Source organism: Rhinolophus ferrumequinum, chromosome 17, assembly GCF_004115265.2.
Source record: "Rhinolophus ferrumequinum isolate MPI-CBG mRhiFer1 chromosome 17, mRhiFer1_v1.p, whole genome shotgun sequence".
In the NCBI taxonomy this organism is placed as follows: domain Eukaryota; kingdom Metazoa; phylum Chordata; class Mammalia; order Chiroptera; family Rhinolophidae; genus Rhinolophus; species Rhinolophus ferrumequinum.
In genome coordinates this window covers 34,406,496-34,419,862 of record NC_046300.1, presented here as the reverse complement: position 1 = coordinate 34,419,862, position 13,367 = coordinate 34,406,496, and the positions used below count along the sequence as shown (strand labels likewise).

Sequence of the window (13,367 nt, the reverse complement as noted above, 5' to 3'; positions counted from 1 at the left end):
CAAACAATGAAGCCAGGAAAGGGAAATTCAGTCTACTGAAACCCTAGAACCAGTGGAGCTTCCCCCGTGTGGGGCTGGGATAACCATGGAGTAATTCTGACCCTTGAGTGTAAATGACACCCTACGATCTCTTAGGCAGCACAGGTGCCTGGAATGCTGTGTGGCTGACTGAGCACAGGAGTCAACATGTCGTGAACACATGTTTCTCAACATCAACAAGAACGAATAACAATAAATAGCCGTGTGCAGTAAAAAGGAAAAGAACAGGAAGGCTGGCTGCCATAGTTAATTTTATGTGTTACCTTATGCCCAGTTGTTCAGTCAAACACCAGTGTAGAGGCTGCTGTGATGGACATTTAAATCAGCAGACTGTGAATACAGCAGGTTGCCTTCTATAACGTGGGTGGGCCTCAAACTAATCAGTTGAAGGCCTTAAGAGCAAAGACTGGAGGTTCCAGGAGAAGAAGGGATTCAGCCTCCAGACTGCAACATAGAAATTCTGTCTAAGTTTCTAGCATGCAGAGTTTGGACTTAAGATTACAACATAAATTCTTCCCTGCATTTCCAGCCTGCCGGCCTACCGTAGAAATTTCAAATTTGCCAGCCCCTACAATCACATGAGCCAGTCCCTTAAAATCATTCTTTATTTATCTATCTCTATCTCTATCTATCTCTTATTAGTTCTGTTTCTCTGGAGAACCCTGACTAATACAGATGGTTGCAACTACTATGAGTGAACTATTCAATAAACACAATAAATAATGTTTGAGATAAATGGCTCTCCATATGGAAAAAATAAAATCATGTCATATGCCGTATATAAACATAAATTCCAGATGGATGGAGGAGTTCGTGTTTTTTTAAGGAGAAAAGTACAAAAGCATGAGAAAAATATAAAAATTATTAATTGTGGAGTCCTTCTTAAGCAAGACACAAAATCCATAAGCCATAAGAAAAAAGACTGGTAGATTTATCTAAAATAAAAATCAAACATTTAAATTGAGCAAAGCACATCATAACCAAAGTTAAATGACAAAGCATACAGTAAAAGAAATTATTTACAAATTGATAAGAAGACAAACAACCCACTAGAAAAGCAGGTAAAAGATATATACAGATACTTCACAAAGTAAATCAAATGGGCAATTCATATATATGAGAAGATGCGCAACCTTACTAGTAATGAGGGAAATGCAGATTAAACGACGAGTTATTTTTCTTTACATAGACTGTCAAAAGCAAAATGAAAAACACTGATACACCATAGTATCTTGTCTCTATCATGTATGCCATTGGTGGAAGTACATATTGGTAAAGTTTTTCAGAGGGCAATTAAGCGGTCTGTCAACGTGGAAACCTAACTCCCTTTGACTCAGCAATCCCACTTCTGAGAATCGACCTGTCTACATACATATGTGCACAAAGAAGCTTGTGCAAGCATGTGCAGTCGAACACCAGAACTGTAAAATCTTTAGGGTCCATCCAATAAGACTCCATGCATGGAACACCCCAATGCAAAGAACACCATACCCGTGCCTCTCTGTCTACCTGTTAGACAAGCATCCTCAAAACCTCAATTTATTTTGATCAGTGAAAAAAAGCAAATCATGTAGTCCCATTTCCTTTTGTATGATTCCATCTCTGTAAAACTGAATAAACACACACACACATATAGTGGCATGTCTAAATGTGTGTGTATGTAGGTAAATATCTACAGAAAGGGATGAAAAACATACACCCAACTGGGAGTTGGGGGAGAGAGAGGATAGTTTGTGTCAAGGAGGATATTCATGTTTTACTCCACGTACTTCTGTGCCTCTTGACTCCTTCACAACACAGTGGGTGAATATACTCCTGTGGAAAGAGACGTTTTAAAAGGTCAACTGCCCTATGGTACACAGGGCAGCATCCCCAACTGCTCCTTGCAAAGGAAGGTGCTGTTTTCAGAACTTAGAGCCACCCCTTTCTGGATCCCTCCCCCAGCCGAGTGAGCATAGCCTAGGTTAGGGATTTGTTTCCAGAGCTCTCTGAGCTGCATGTCTGTCTTTGAGGACCGGAGCTGGGACTCTAAGTGGGGCATCAGACTCTGTGCATGGAACAGCCCAGTGATTTCCATTTTCCCTGAGGCCTCACCCCTGTACCTGTCGCCTCCCAACATTCCCATTCACTTACCCTGCTGCATCTCAAGCTCAAGGCTTGCCTTTTTTTAGGAGTAGTGAAGCAAATCCTGATGATGGTATTTTCCAGGCCTTCTGAAATTTGACTCCTGAGGAGCAGAATAAGGTCAACCACAGTGACAAGCAAAACCAAAAGTGGGGACAGTGCGTGGAGTATGGTAGTGATTGTGGCATTCATTTCCTCTAGGCAAAGAAACCTCAAGAAGCTGAGGTCAGGGCTTCCCAGCACTTTCACCCTGAGGCTTATTGGGAAATTTGAAAAGTTGCCACCCACACCTTGGTGGGGGAGGGAGAGGAGACTCCACCAGGGACCCATGTGTGAAACTTAGTACCCTGCAGAGACAGGAGAGTCTGGGAACTGGTTCCTTCTCTGGGAATTTAAAGCGTTGGGAAGTTCACAATTTTAATCTTATTTAGAAGTTAACATTTGAGTATAGATTTGAAGATGTGAGAGATAACGCCACGTGGATGTCAGAAGGAAGAGCATTCCAGGTACAGGGAACAGCAGTGCAAAAGCCCTGAAGTAGGATTGTGCCTGGTGTGTTGGAAATACAGCAAGGAAGCTATTGTGGTCCTTGCTGTGGAAATACAGCAAGGAGCTAATTGAGTAGGGGGAGCACTGGAGGAGATAAGATCAGAAGGGAAGAGAGGAAGATGGAGAGTGAGCGCTGCCTTGATACCTTGTGAAGACCTTGCCTTTTATTCTAAATGAGTTAGGGAGCCATTGGTAGTCTAAGAGCCAGGGAGTGACATGATCTGGCTGACAGTTAACCAAATGGCTTGGGCTGCTGTGTTGGGAACAGACTAAAGGAGTAAGGGGGAAAGCAGGGAGGCCAGGGAGGTGACAACAGCAATAACCTAGAGGAGAGATAGCAGAGCTGAGATTTTCTTGACAGAATGGCCAGCATCACCTGGAAGGCCTGTGATGCTCTTTGGGGAACAGGGACTCCTTAGAACAAATAATGAAATGTGCATACCACTTCTTTGTGTGTTGCTACCCCCTGAAGTTGCTACTTCTGTTAGTCTGGGGTGGGGCCTAGGAATTTGCCTTTCTACAAGGTCTCAGGTGAGAATCCTACTGGTCTGGCAACCATACTTTGAAAACCACTAACTTTTGCTTCTTAGCACTGATGAAAATGTGCAGTTAACATTTGTTTATGGTATGTCCTCAAAGAAATACCTTGCTCACCCATGTCCCAGTACCAAGCATGATGCCTCGCAGGAATGTGTTGCGCTTGGCTCTGGGCCACGTTGGATGCTGTATTGAATGAAATTCTTGAGAATCCCTGGTTTGAACTGTTTGTTTGGAGGTTACTGGTGATAAAAATTTCCAGGAAGTGGTCATTAGAGGTAAGGAATTAATTATAATAATAACTATGGGTGTGACACTCACCCAGTCTAGAGTCAGGCTAGGTGTTTTCCTCACATCTTCTCCAATTAAATCCTGTAAAAGCTCATGAGTGTGACATTATCACCCGATTTTGTGACTGAGGAAACTGAGGCTTGGAGAGTTTAAATAATTTTCCCTAGGTCACACAATTAACAAGTACCAGAACCCTGACAAGCCTGACTGACAGTTCTGCTGTGTTTCCATCACAGACCACCTCAAGAAATCACTGATAAGAGGAGATTGCCTTGAAGACAAGAGCTTCCTTACTTGCGGACTATGAGCCATTTAAAAAAAATGCAGGGAATATGCCATCTTTTTTTAAAAAAAATGCCTCCTATCTGAATTGGGAGCTGTCATGCGGGGTCTCTGGTCCCGTGCAGGATATGGTGAGGCCAAAAAGGAACACCAAAGGAGCCATAGGTAGGGGAGTCATACCGCTATATTCTCGCTGGCGGCTGGGTTGGAGACACAGGAAGCGGGATCCACACGATCCGCAATCTGCCAACCAACCAACCCCCCCTAGCATAGCCACGGCAGTTGTATTAGTGGCTAATGGCTAACCAGTAACAGCGGATGGCCAGCCAGCCACAGTGTTTGGCCATCTGATTACAGCTGATGGCCGTCTAATAACCGAGCCAGCACCTTTCCACATGAGGCCAAGAGCCTGGAAACTGCTCTCTGGGACTCTGTCCCCACAGGAGCTCTGTTCACACAGCACATTCTCAGCCCCAAGCCCTTCTTGACAGGACCCTGGTCCCCTAAGGGGTAGCAGTGGCTGCCTCAACAGAAATATTTTTGCTCACCTTTGTGGTTTTGATTCGTCTCTGGTGAAGGACTTTTTCTTCAGCTCTCATACTCTGCCTAGCCTCCTCCTATAGTTGTGTTGAGGGGCTAAGGCTTGATGAGTTGAGAACAGCTTATCTCTAAATAGAACCCATCCCTCTCACTGGAGAAAGAGAAAATGAAGTTCTAGGACTCGGGGCCTCATCAACATCTCTCTTCCTCCTCACCTCCTTAGGGGATAAAAATAACCACCTCCTAGGGCCTCACAGTGGTGGAGCAACTGTGCATGAAAGCTGCCTGACCTGGGAGCAGCTGCTTCCCCAGGAGCCGGCGTAGGGAGTCTTTGGGTCAGGTGGGGGACCTGCCCGTAGGGGCGAGGTGACTTGGGTCAGACAGGAACCCTTGGAAGTCTCACAGAGAGAGGGGGCACCTGGAGTAAAATTGACTGTGATGGTGGTGGGTGGCTCACATAAACAAGTCAGGAGGCCCGAGGGTATACTCATGACCTCGCTGAGCTGCCTTTAGAAAAGATGAGGTGTTTCCATGATTCTTTTTTTTAATTAATTTTTTTCCAATTACAGTTGACATTCAATATTACATTAATTTCAGTTGTACAGTATAGTGGTTAGACATTTCTATAATTTAGGAATATCCATGATTCTTAATCTCTTTGGGGGAAAGGGACTCCCTAGGACAAATGATGATATGTACATGCCACTTCTCTGTGTGTGCTCAAGCATACACACAGCACACATAGACAGATGTACACAGATACAAACACAGTCAGAGGCACAGACACACTTTTGCACTCAGTGTTACATTTTAGAAGGGGGGGGGTTGCCAAAGCCTGACAAAACCACAGGCTAACAATTCCAGATGCAGGTTGATAATAGGGACACAGAACGATTGCAAAAAAAAAGTGTGTAACGTGTAACAATAGGTTACTAAAGTTTGCTGAGTAAGATCTTTTTAGAGAATAAATGAAGAGTATATATGCATGAGAACAAACAGAGAAATCTTAATGTTGACCTCCGATGGTGGGATAAAAGGTGATTGCTATTTTTCTCCATTTTCTAAGTAAACAAGAAAGCAAGTTTCTCTTTCGCAGCCAGTGCGGCATTTCCCAGGATCTGGGGAGCCCACTGGGCTGCAGGAGCGGAGCGGGCCTGCCTGCCCGCATTCTCCGCCGGATTGGGGTGTTACAGACAATAGAGAAGCAAACAGCAGGCTGGTGACAACGTGAGGCGGGGGCGTGCTCCTTTAGAGGGTGACCAGAGAGCCCTTCGCCGGCGGCTGCACTTTAAAATCAAAGCGCTCTCCGCCCAGCCCCTGCCCGCACCGAGCCGGCGATGCGTGCGTGCGCGTTCCTGGGGCGGCGGCGGCGCGCACGGGCGCGCCTCCACGGCCAGCCCCCAGCAGGGGACGATGCTGCCGAGGCGGCGGCGGCGGCGCGCTCCGGCGGTCTGAAGCGGCGGCCGGCTGCCACGGGCCGGCGGCGCAATGAGCTGGGGGGCCGCCCCCGGCTCGGGGCTGTGAGGGGCTCGGGGCCGGGGGTGGGCGGCGGCGGCGGCGCGGCGGGCCGCCAACGCTTCTTCCAGGCGGCGGCGGCGGTGGCCATGCGCGGGACGGCGCGGTTGGGGCCGCCGCGCCGGGGCCGCCTCCCGGGGGCCCGCGGCCTGAGGGCCCCGCCGCCGCCGCTGCTGCTCCTGTTCGCGCTGCTGCCGCTGCTGCCCGCGCCTGGCGCCGCTGCTGTCCCGGCCCCGCGGCCCCCGGCGCTGCCGCCAGTGGCCGCGGGGCCCAGCGTGAGCCTCTACCTGAGCGAGGACGAGGTGCGCCGGCTCATCGGTGAGTGGGGCCGTCTGCGCCGGGGCGGGCAGGTCGGGCCGGGCCCCGGCTGCTTCCGGCCGCCGGCGGCCCAGTCAGCGCGCTGTGGACCGTGGGCCGGTCCCCTCCCCGGCCCCCGGCGCTCCCCATCCCGTCCCAGCGCCCGAGGTCGTCTACGGGCCCGGCCTCTGCCTGCTGTGCTGGCCGGGAGGTGTGGTCCCTGCCCGGCCCCCGCCCGTGGTCAGCCCTCTGGCTTCCCCCCAGACGCGCTCGCTGCCCGGGGGACCCCTCGGCCGCTGCGAAAGACCGGGATCCACCCTCGTCCATCCTCCATATAGCCTCTTCAGCCCTTCACCCTGCACCCTAGAGTCCCGCGACCTTACAACTTTTCTTCCCTGCCACACCAACTTTCTTTGACCCTTCTTATGCGTGCCGCTCCAGGGCCCGGAATTTTGGATGCCTGGAAATCGCCCTTTTCTTTTCTGTGGACTAAACCTGCAAATCCCTGGCGGTGGTTTGGATGCCACAGTAGAGGCCACGCTACTGAGCTCATACTTTCTGGTCATCCTGCTTTCTTTTACTTTTTAAATGAGAGAGAGGTTATAAGGGCACGACATGTTCGCGGCAAGTCTCCAAATCTTGCGACCGATAGCATACTTTTCAACAGTGAGGAATCTCCAGGTAGCAGAACCTTTTAGCTTTTTCAGCACCTTTTTGGTTCTGGTCTGGGATGTGTTGGAGCTTGGACTGATCCTGTATTCCTAGGCCACTCGTCTATTTTGAATACCTTGTAGGGAAAAGAGAACTTGGCTATGGATCAGTTCTGTTCTCCTTAAGTAGCTTTGTCGTTTGGAGAATTCATTTGAAAAATAATGGTGTCCTCCTGTTGGGACTTTGTAGATTCTGGAAATGACCGTGGAGGAAGGTCTGATAGAAATGGCCCCAAACGGTAAGTCTTCAGTAGTTGCAGATACCTAGGCATTTACTTTCTTTTGTGTATTAATATCCCTTTATTTCATCTGAGATTTGTGGTGCATCTGAGTCTTTGAGGGGAAAAAGTATTCTCTTTAAGATCCATTATCGGTCAGTTTTATTTTTTTAAAAGTTTTAAGACTTTCTTGAGGTCTGTTGAGGTGGTCTCAATTGTTGAAATGGAATTGCTTTTAGCAGACTCTTTAGACATGTTACATATATGGGTTTGTAGTCCTTAACCAGAGAAGAATGCTATGTTTTTATAATGTCCTGCCATTCCTAATCCCTTTTAGTCTAGCTGAATCAGCTGAATTTAGTTTAGCTGAATTAAAACTGCAAATTGGGTTAGTACTTGGCACATAAGACTAAGGTTTAGGAAAAATACTGAAGGCTTATAAATCGACTGATATCACATTAATTTTCAAAAAGTATTCATGCATTATGCGTGGTTTTGTAAATTTTTTTTGGTTAAAAGAGTATATAACTTGTGACTTTGTTTACATGTAACAAACCAATCTGGTGGGGGTAGGGGACAAGACAACCACAGGCTGACATTGATTGAGTGCCTGCCCTATACCTGCCCCTACATGTTTTATAAACATCATTTCCTCTAATTTTCTTGTGACTCAGTGAGGTAAGAATCATCATTCCCATTTTAGAGATGAGGGAAGTAAGGCTTTAAGTAACTTGCTCAAGGTCACATAATTTATCCTTTTTTTTTTTAAATCAAACAATGTTGAAATAAGCCACAAAGTTTTCTTGAATGAAATGAAGGTATTGTTTATACTATAGCAGTTTGATAATGGCCCGGTGGAAAAATAACAATTGCTGATTAATACTTGAAATGATATATGTGTTACCTGATTGATGAACATCCAGTGTATGCCCAGGAATGGGATGTTGGGAGCAGGGAGAGAGGATTGCCTCACTGATCAACCTTGGACATCTCTGGGGCAAGAGGAACCTCCAGCACTGTTTTCTCTAATGCAAATAGAATTGACCTGTGACTGTAGGTCTCTCCACTCTCCATCCTGCCAGACCCTGGTCCTCTCCTTCCATCCCCTCACATCTCCCTGGTACCTTCTACCTTTAAAGTATTCCTTGGCCACCTCTGTGTGGGGAAGAGCAGGTGTGTAGGGCTGAGGTGTATACCAGGCGTCCTGAGTTCTCAGAACGCAGTTTCCCACAGAAACTCTTATGGTGTTTAAAACTACTTGAAATAATACTTTGTACCATATTTTTGTATTCTTATGGGTTAAATGCTTTCTGAAAGCTGACTTGGGAAACTAACCATCATTTTATAATATTTCTAAGACAATGAGTTTGGAATTCCAAGTAAGAAACTTATAAATGAAGTCGATAGTGACAACTTTATAAATTGAACTAATTGCCCTTGATATGAGAATAAGTTGTTTTAATGCAATGAATACGTGCACGTAATTTATTAGAAAACAAATGGTACTAAAAGGCTTAAAGTGAAAAACAGCAGTCTCCTGTCTTTGGCCTTTTTATCTTCCAGGCCCTACTCTCCAGTGGAAGCTACTATCTTAAACTAGTTCTGTTTGTTTTCTTTTTTTCTTGTTTTTCACTTTCATATTTCTAAATCAATGTAGAATAAGCATTTGACTTCCTAGTATTATACCTGAGTACTTGCTTGCCCGCATCTCTCCCCTAAATCCCCAGTATAGTTACATAACATTTTTGGTAAAACCAGCAGTCAGTATTTACATTATTATGTATATATTTATTGCTCGCTTCTGAGTTAAATCGTGACCCATGATTACGTTTTCTTTTCCTATTTTCTTAGAGCAAATAATTGCCTTTAAAGTTTTTTGTTTCTTTTTTTTTTTTTTATGTATCTAGGGTACATTCCCTCAAATACTCCAAGAAATATGTTAAATGCCTTTTGATATTTTTCCAGGTAATACATCAAATCATAAATCAGTTCCACTTGGTTTCCTCTTTAGAGACTTGCTCCTCCAGAATCTTCCATCTTTATTCTAATCTGTAGGATTGTTTTTCTTGTGGGTCCTTCCTTCTGTCTGTCCGTCATCCGTCTTGCTTAGTGGGCCCTTTCAATGTAGGGCTCATATCCTTCAGTTTTCAAAAATGTCTGTTACTTCTTTGATAATTTTCTACCCCTTATTTTTTCTTTCGGAGATGTCTGTTGTTTGGTTATTGAATCTCCTGGAATTGACCTTCAGATTTTCTTATGTTGCCTCTCGTGTATGTCTTTGTATTTGGAGGTAGGAAGATGGGGAGAATTTCTTTTTTTTTTAATTTTTACTGGGGAATATTGGGGAACAGTGTGTTTCTCCAGGGCCCATCAGCTCCAAGTTGTTGTCCTTCAATCTAGTTGTGGAGGGTGCAGCTCAGCTCCAAGTTTAGTTGCTGTTTTCAGTCTTTCGTTGCAGGGGGTGCAACACAATCCCATGGGGGAATTGAACTGTCAACCTTGTAACAACGAGCTCTGCTTGTTGTTGAGAGCTCCTGCTCTAACCAGCGGAGCCATCCGACTGCCCCGAGATTTTCTTAATTTTGTCTTCCATGCTTTTATTTAAAACATTTTAGTTTTATTTTATGGATGTTTTATCTTCGAGGTGTGTGTCTATGTTGTATTTAATTTTTTTTTACATGTTTAATATATTTTTAATATTCTGCTTCCTCCAGGATGCCTATTAATTTCAGGGTTCTTTTATGTTTGTTTGTATCACAAATATCTGGTGATCCGTGGCCGTCTGTAATTAAGTGCAAGATGCTGAAAAGTTGATTAGGGGAGAGAGCGCATGTGTGTGTGTGTGTGCTGGTGGTCTAGTGAGTACCTTTCGGGTGCAGGTGGGCTTTTCATTGGGAGTCTACCCCACATACCAGCACTTTCACATCTTTGAAACTAGTCAGTGTCTGCAGAGAAGACACCTCCCATCTCCTGCCTCTTCTGTTCTTGGTGAAACACCAGCTGCCTGAGTTTGAGTTATTTCATTGGGAGGGATGGAGAGTGCCACCTTTCAGGCTGTAGATTTTGAGTTCTGTTTATAGTTCTCCTGCCTCTGTGGTTCACTTTCTTCGGGAAAAACTTTGAGTCGCGTGCTGGACTTGGGGACCCAACTGGTTTGAATATCCCTTTCAGAAGCTCCCCCTTTGTCAGGCCTGAGCTTCAGGCTGGCCTTTGGTGGCCCTTGGTGGCTCCAGGGCTCAACCCCTCAGGAATTCTGAGGAGCAGTGACCACTCCTTTGACTACTTCCCGTCTTGCAGAAATTTGTTTCAATGTGTGATGTGTTGTTGTCTTCTTTCTCTTTCTGTTTGTCTTTGTGGTTTAATGTCTTTGAGATTTCATTGCTATCATTTTAGAGGCGTTTTGGGAGGAAATGGGGATAAAGTCTAGTGGTCATTTCACAATGTGTAAATGTCAGTTAGGATGGGGCTTTGACTATTGAAGAGCTGGTGGGATTTGGCAGTTTTTTTGTAAAGTTAGAGTAGTAGTGGTATGTGAAGTACTAGGTGACACTTTTGCTGACATGTGACAATCTTTTGCCTGTGTCAGGCACAAAGGAAAGGTGATCCATGTGTTAGGTATGTACTCTTACTTCCATTTTATAGACGAAGAAACTGGCTTGAAATAGGTACGTAACCAGCCCAGTTCCTTGGTAGTGGGGCATACAGTCCTTACGGAAGCCCATCCGTACAGAGGCTCCAAAAGCTTCGGGAGCTTTTCATCTCGGTGGCATTCCTGTGTCCCCAGGCCCTGTTTCATTGCTCTCATTTACTTTTCTTAACAAGCTGCATTTTGGGCATCCATTTTCTCATTTTCCTGGTGAGGACTCTGATTTGGATCCCTTTGGTGGTGAGGAGAGCATCAGGCCTTGACTCAGTCCCGCCTGAGTCTGGAATTCATGCTGCCTCTGTCAGGGCCGGAGGAGCTGCAATTAATCGAAATACACAAGGAGTAGGGGCTGCAAGCCTGCCACTGGTGCTTGCTTGTGGACTGGACCATTATGCATCCTCCCGTGTTCTCTAATTGATAATTCTGATAGTACTGAATTCCTTAAGTCCAGAGCTTAAGTGGTATTGTGATATTGTGATATTGTGGCTGGGGAAGTGCTATGGGTTTGGGAATAAAATGCTGGCGAGTGGGGGCGATGGTATAAACTGGTCGTGGCCGCAGTGGTGGCGGTGATAGGGAATCTGTAGGTGTCAGAGGGACTCCTGAGAATAGACTGCCTCTCACCAGTTAGAAATTCACTTTGGGTAACTTGCTTCTCTCTTAAAATAAATGCCCCCGGAAGACTGAAACACTGCTCACATCTTATTAAAATCAGGTCAGTCCTAGGTGGGATCATTGCTCCCCAAATCGATCAAGTAAAACATTTTGAAGACCAACCAAGTACCATATATTGTCGTAGAAAATGTCAGTTCAAAATTATTAAATTCCTTTTCTTAAGGAACTGAGAATTTTGTAGGGGAGACTGTTATGTTATATCCATGACTATGACACTGAGATAAGAGTTACACTGCTGATTGGTATAAGTTATTGTTAGAGTGATGACTGTTGGCTATGGGGGCTGGGGGGTGGGCAGGAGAAAGGCTTAGAGCGTTTAAGAAAGATGTTCCAGGAAAGAGGAGACATTTGAGCCTCATCTTGAAGGATGAGTTTGATAGGCAGAGAAGAGAAACAAACATTTCATGTCAGGCAGAGAAAATAGCATGAACAAAGCCGCAGTTCTATGGAAGCAGATGTGTGTGAAATCAAGGAGTAGGAAAAGTCTAATGTGGCTGAGAAAAATTGGCAGAGCCAGAGCGTGGTAGAAGATAAAGCTGGGAAGTAGGTTGAGATTGGATTAGGAACTTATATCTTACGAGTACTGAGGAGTTGTTGAAGAATTTAGAACAGGAGAGTGGGACAGTTAGGACGGACGTATGGAAAAGCTAGCTTTGACCCCAGTGAGCAGGGCAGCTTGAAGACAGAAAAGCAGGATCTGGGAAATGGGACAGAGTCAGCTTTGTGATACGAGGGATCAGCGAGGGCAGTTGAAGGGCTGGGATGGATTTGTGAGGAATTTGCAGGGAGTTTGGAGATTCAGTGGAGACCTGAGGGTTAAAGAAAAGGGAGGGTTTCAGATTTGGGCAGCTGAACCAAAGGACTCTTTCTTTTGGGAAGTGGTTGAGGGAAAGAAAAATGAGATGAGCCATGTGTTCCTCTGCTTCCAGCATCTCTTTTTCCTCTTAAACCTCAGGCCAAGTGCTTGGTGGGGGAGGACTCTGAGGGTGTCCTCTCTGCAGATGTGTTTGGCGTAACCTGCCCTTGTCCAGGCCCTGAGGAGGTGGGGTGCTGGTGGAGGTGGGTTTGCACTCTGCAGCAGACTCCTAACCCTGGGCCTTCTGGGTGGGGTTGGTGGCCGTGACGCAGCATCAGTTGGAATCCATGTGTTCTTCATTGGGAGAGCAAGGCTGGGACATTGTGCAATTGTGGCTTTTCAGTTTTTTCTTCTTCTTCATGCTACACATGTGGGAGAACTCTATCCAATTATAGCTAAACCTGTCCCCTGTGAGTCACATCCTGAGGGGACTCGTCAGTTCTGAAGGTGCTGCCTAAAATACTGTTTGGATTTTAAGGGTCACTTTAGAAACAAATGAAAACATGTAGGTATTTTTTTGAGGACCCTAAATTGAGAAGTTCCACAACATTACTTTTGGGGATTTAATGCAGTTATGCCAGTGTTCTGAAAAAAACTTGCCAGCTGTTCATACTAAAGCAAAAGGAAACAAAACAAAAACTTGGGCATGAAACAGAGCCATTAGCTACTCTGAAATTGTATCACACTTAGAAGTATGCTTTTTGTGTGTTATCCTTGTTGATGTAAATCAAGTATAATATTTGTAATCAAAATGTTATTTAACAGCTTTCATTTGTGTAGGACCTCTTAAAATGTGACGTGCCCAAACAAACGCACGTGTATGGCTGCGGTACGTGACAGACACTTGGCACTGAAGGTTCTGTTACCTGTGCCTAGCCAGTGACAGGGCTGAGTGGTGGAATGTTTCTGAAAACTACTTCCGTAGGTCTCATTCTTGTTTCTAAGAGAAATATGTCCTATAAATAAATATGTTCTTATATAAATACATGTGTTTTAGTACAAGTACTTCATATGTGTTCTCTCTTATCAACCATAGGAAGTAGATGGCATTGACATTTTTTTTACAGACAAAGCTGAGGCTTTGGGAA

The 13,367-nt window shown here is 45.4% G+C and overlaps 1 protein-coding gene across 2 annotated transcripts in view; it reads left to right on the top strand.

Moving 5' to 3' along the window:
* Nucleotides 1-5,763: 5,763 nt before the first annotated feature.
* Nucleotides 5,764-13,367, top strand: part of RYK (receptor like tyrosine kinase) — an 82,248-nt gene continuing 74,644 nt past the window's right edge. Inside the window, exon 1 of one of the 2 annotated variants that reach the window (XM_033132982.1) lies at nucleotides 5,764-6,195. In XM_033132982.1, the coding sequence (XP_032988873.1) occupies nucleotides 5,967-6,195 (229 nt within the window). In that variant the 5' untranslated portion in view covers nucleotides 5,764-5,966. The remainder of the gene's footprint in view (nucleotides 6,196-13,367) is intronic. The other variant, XM_033132981.1, reaches the window with a different exon arrangement.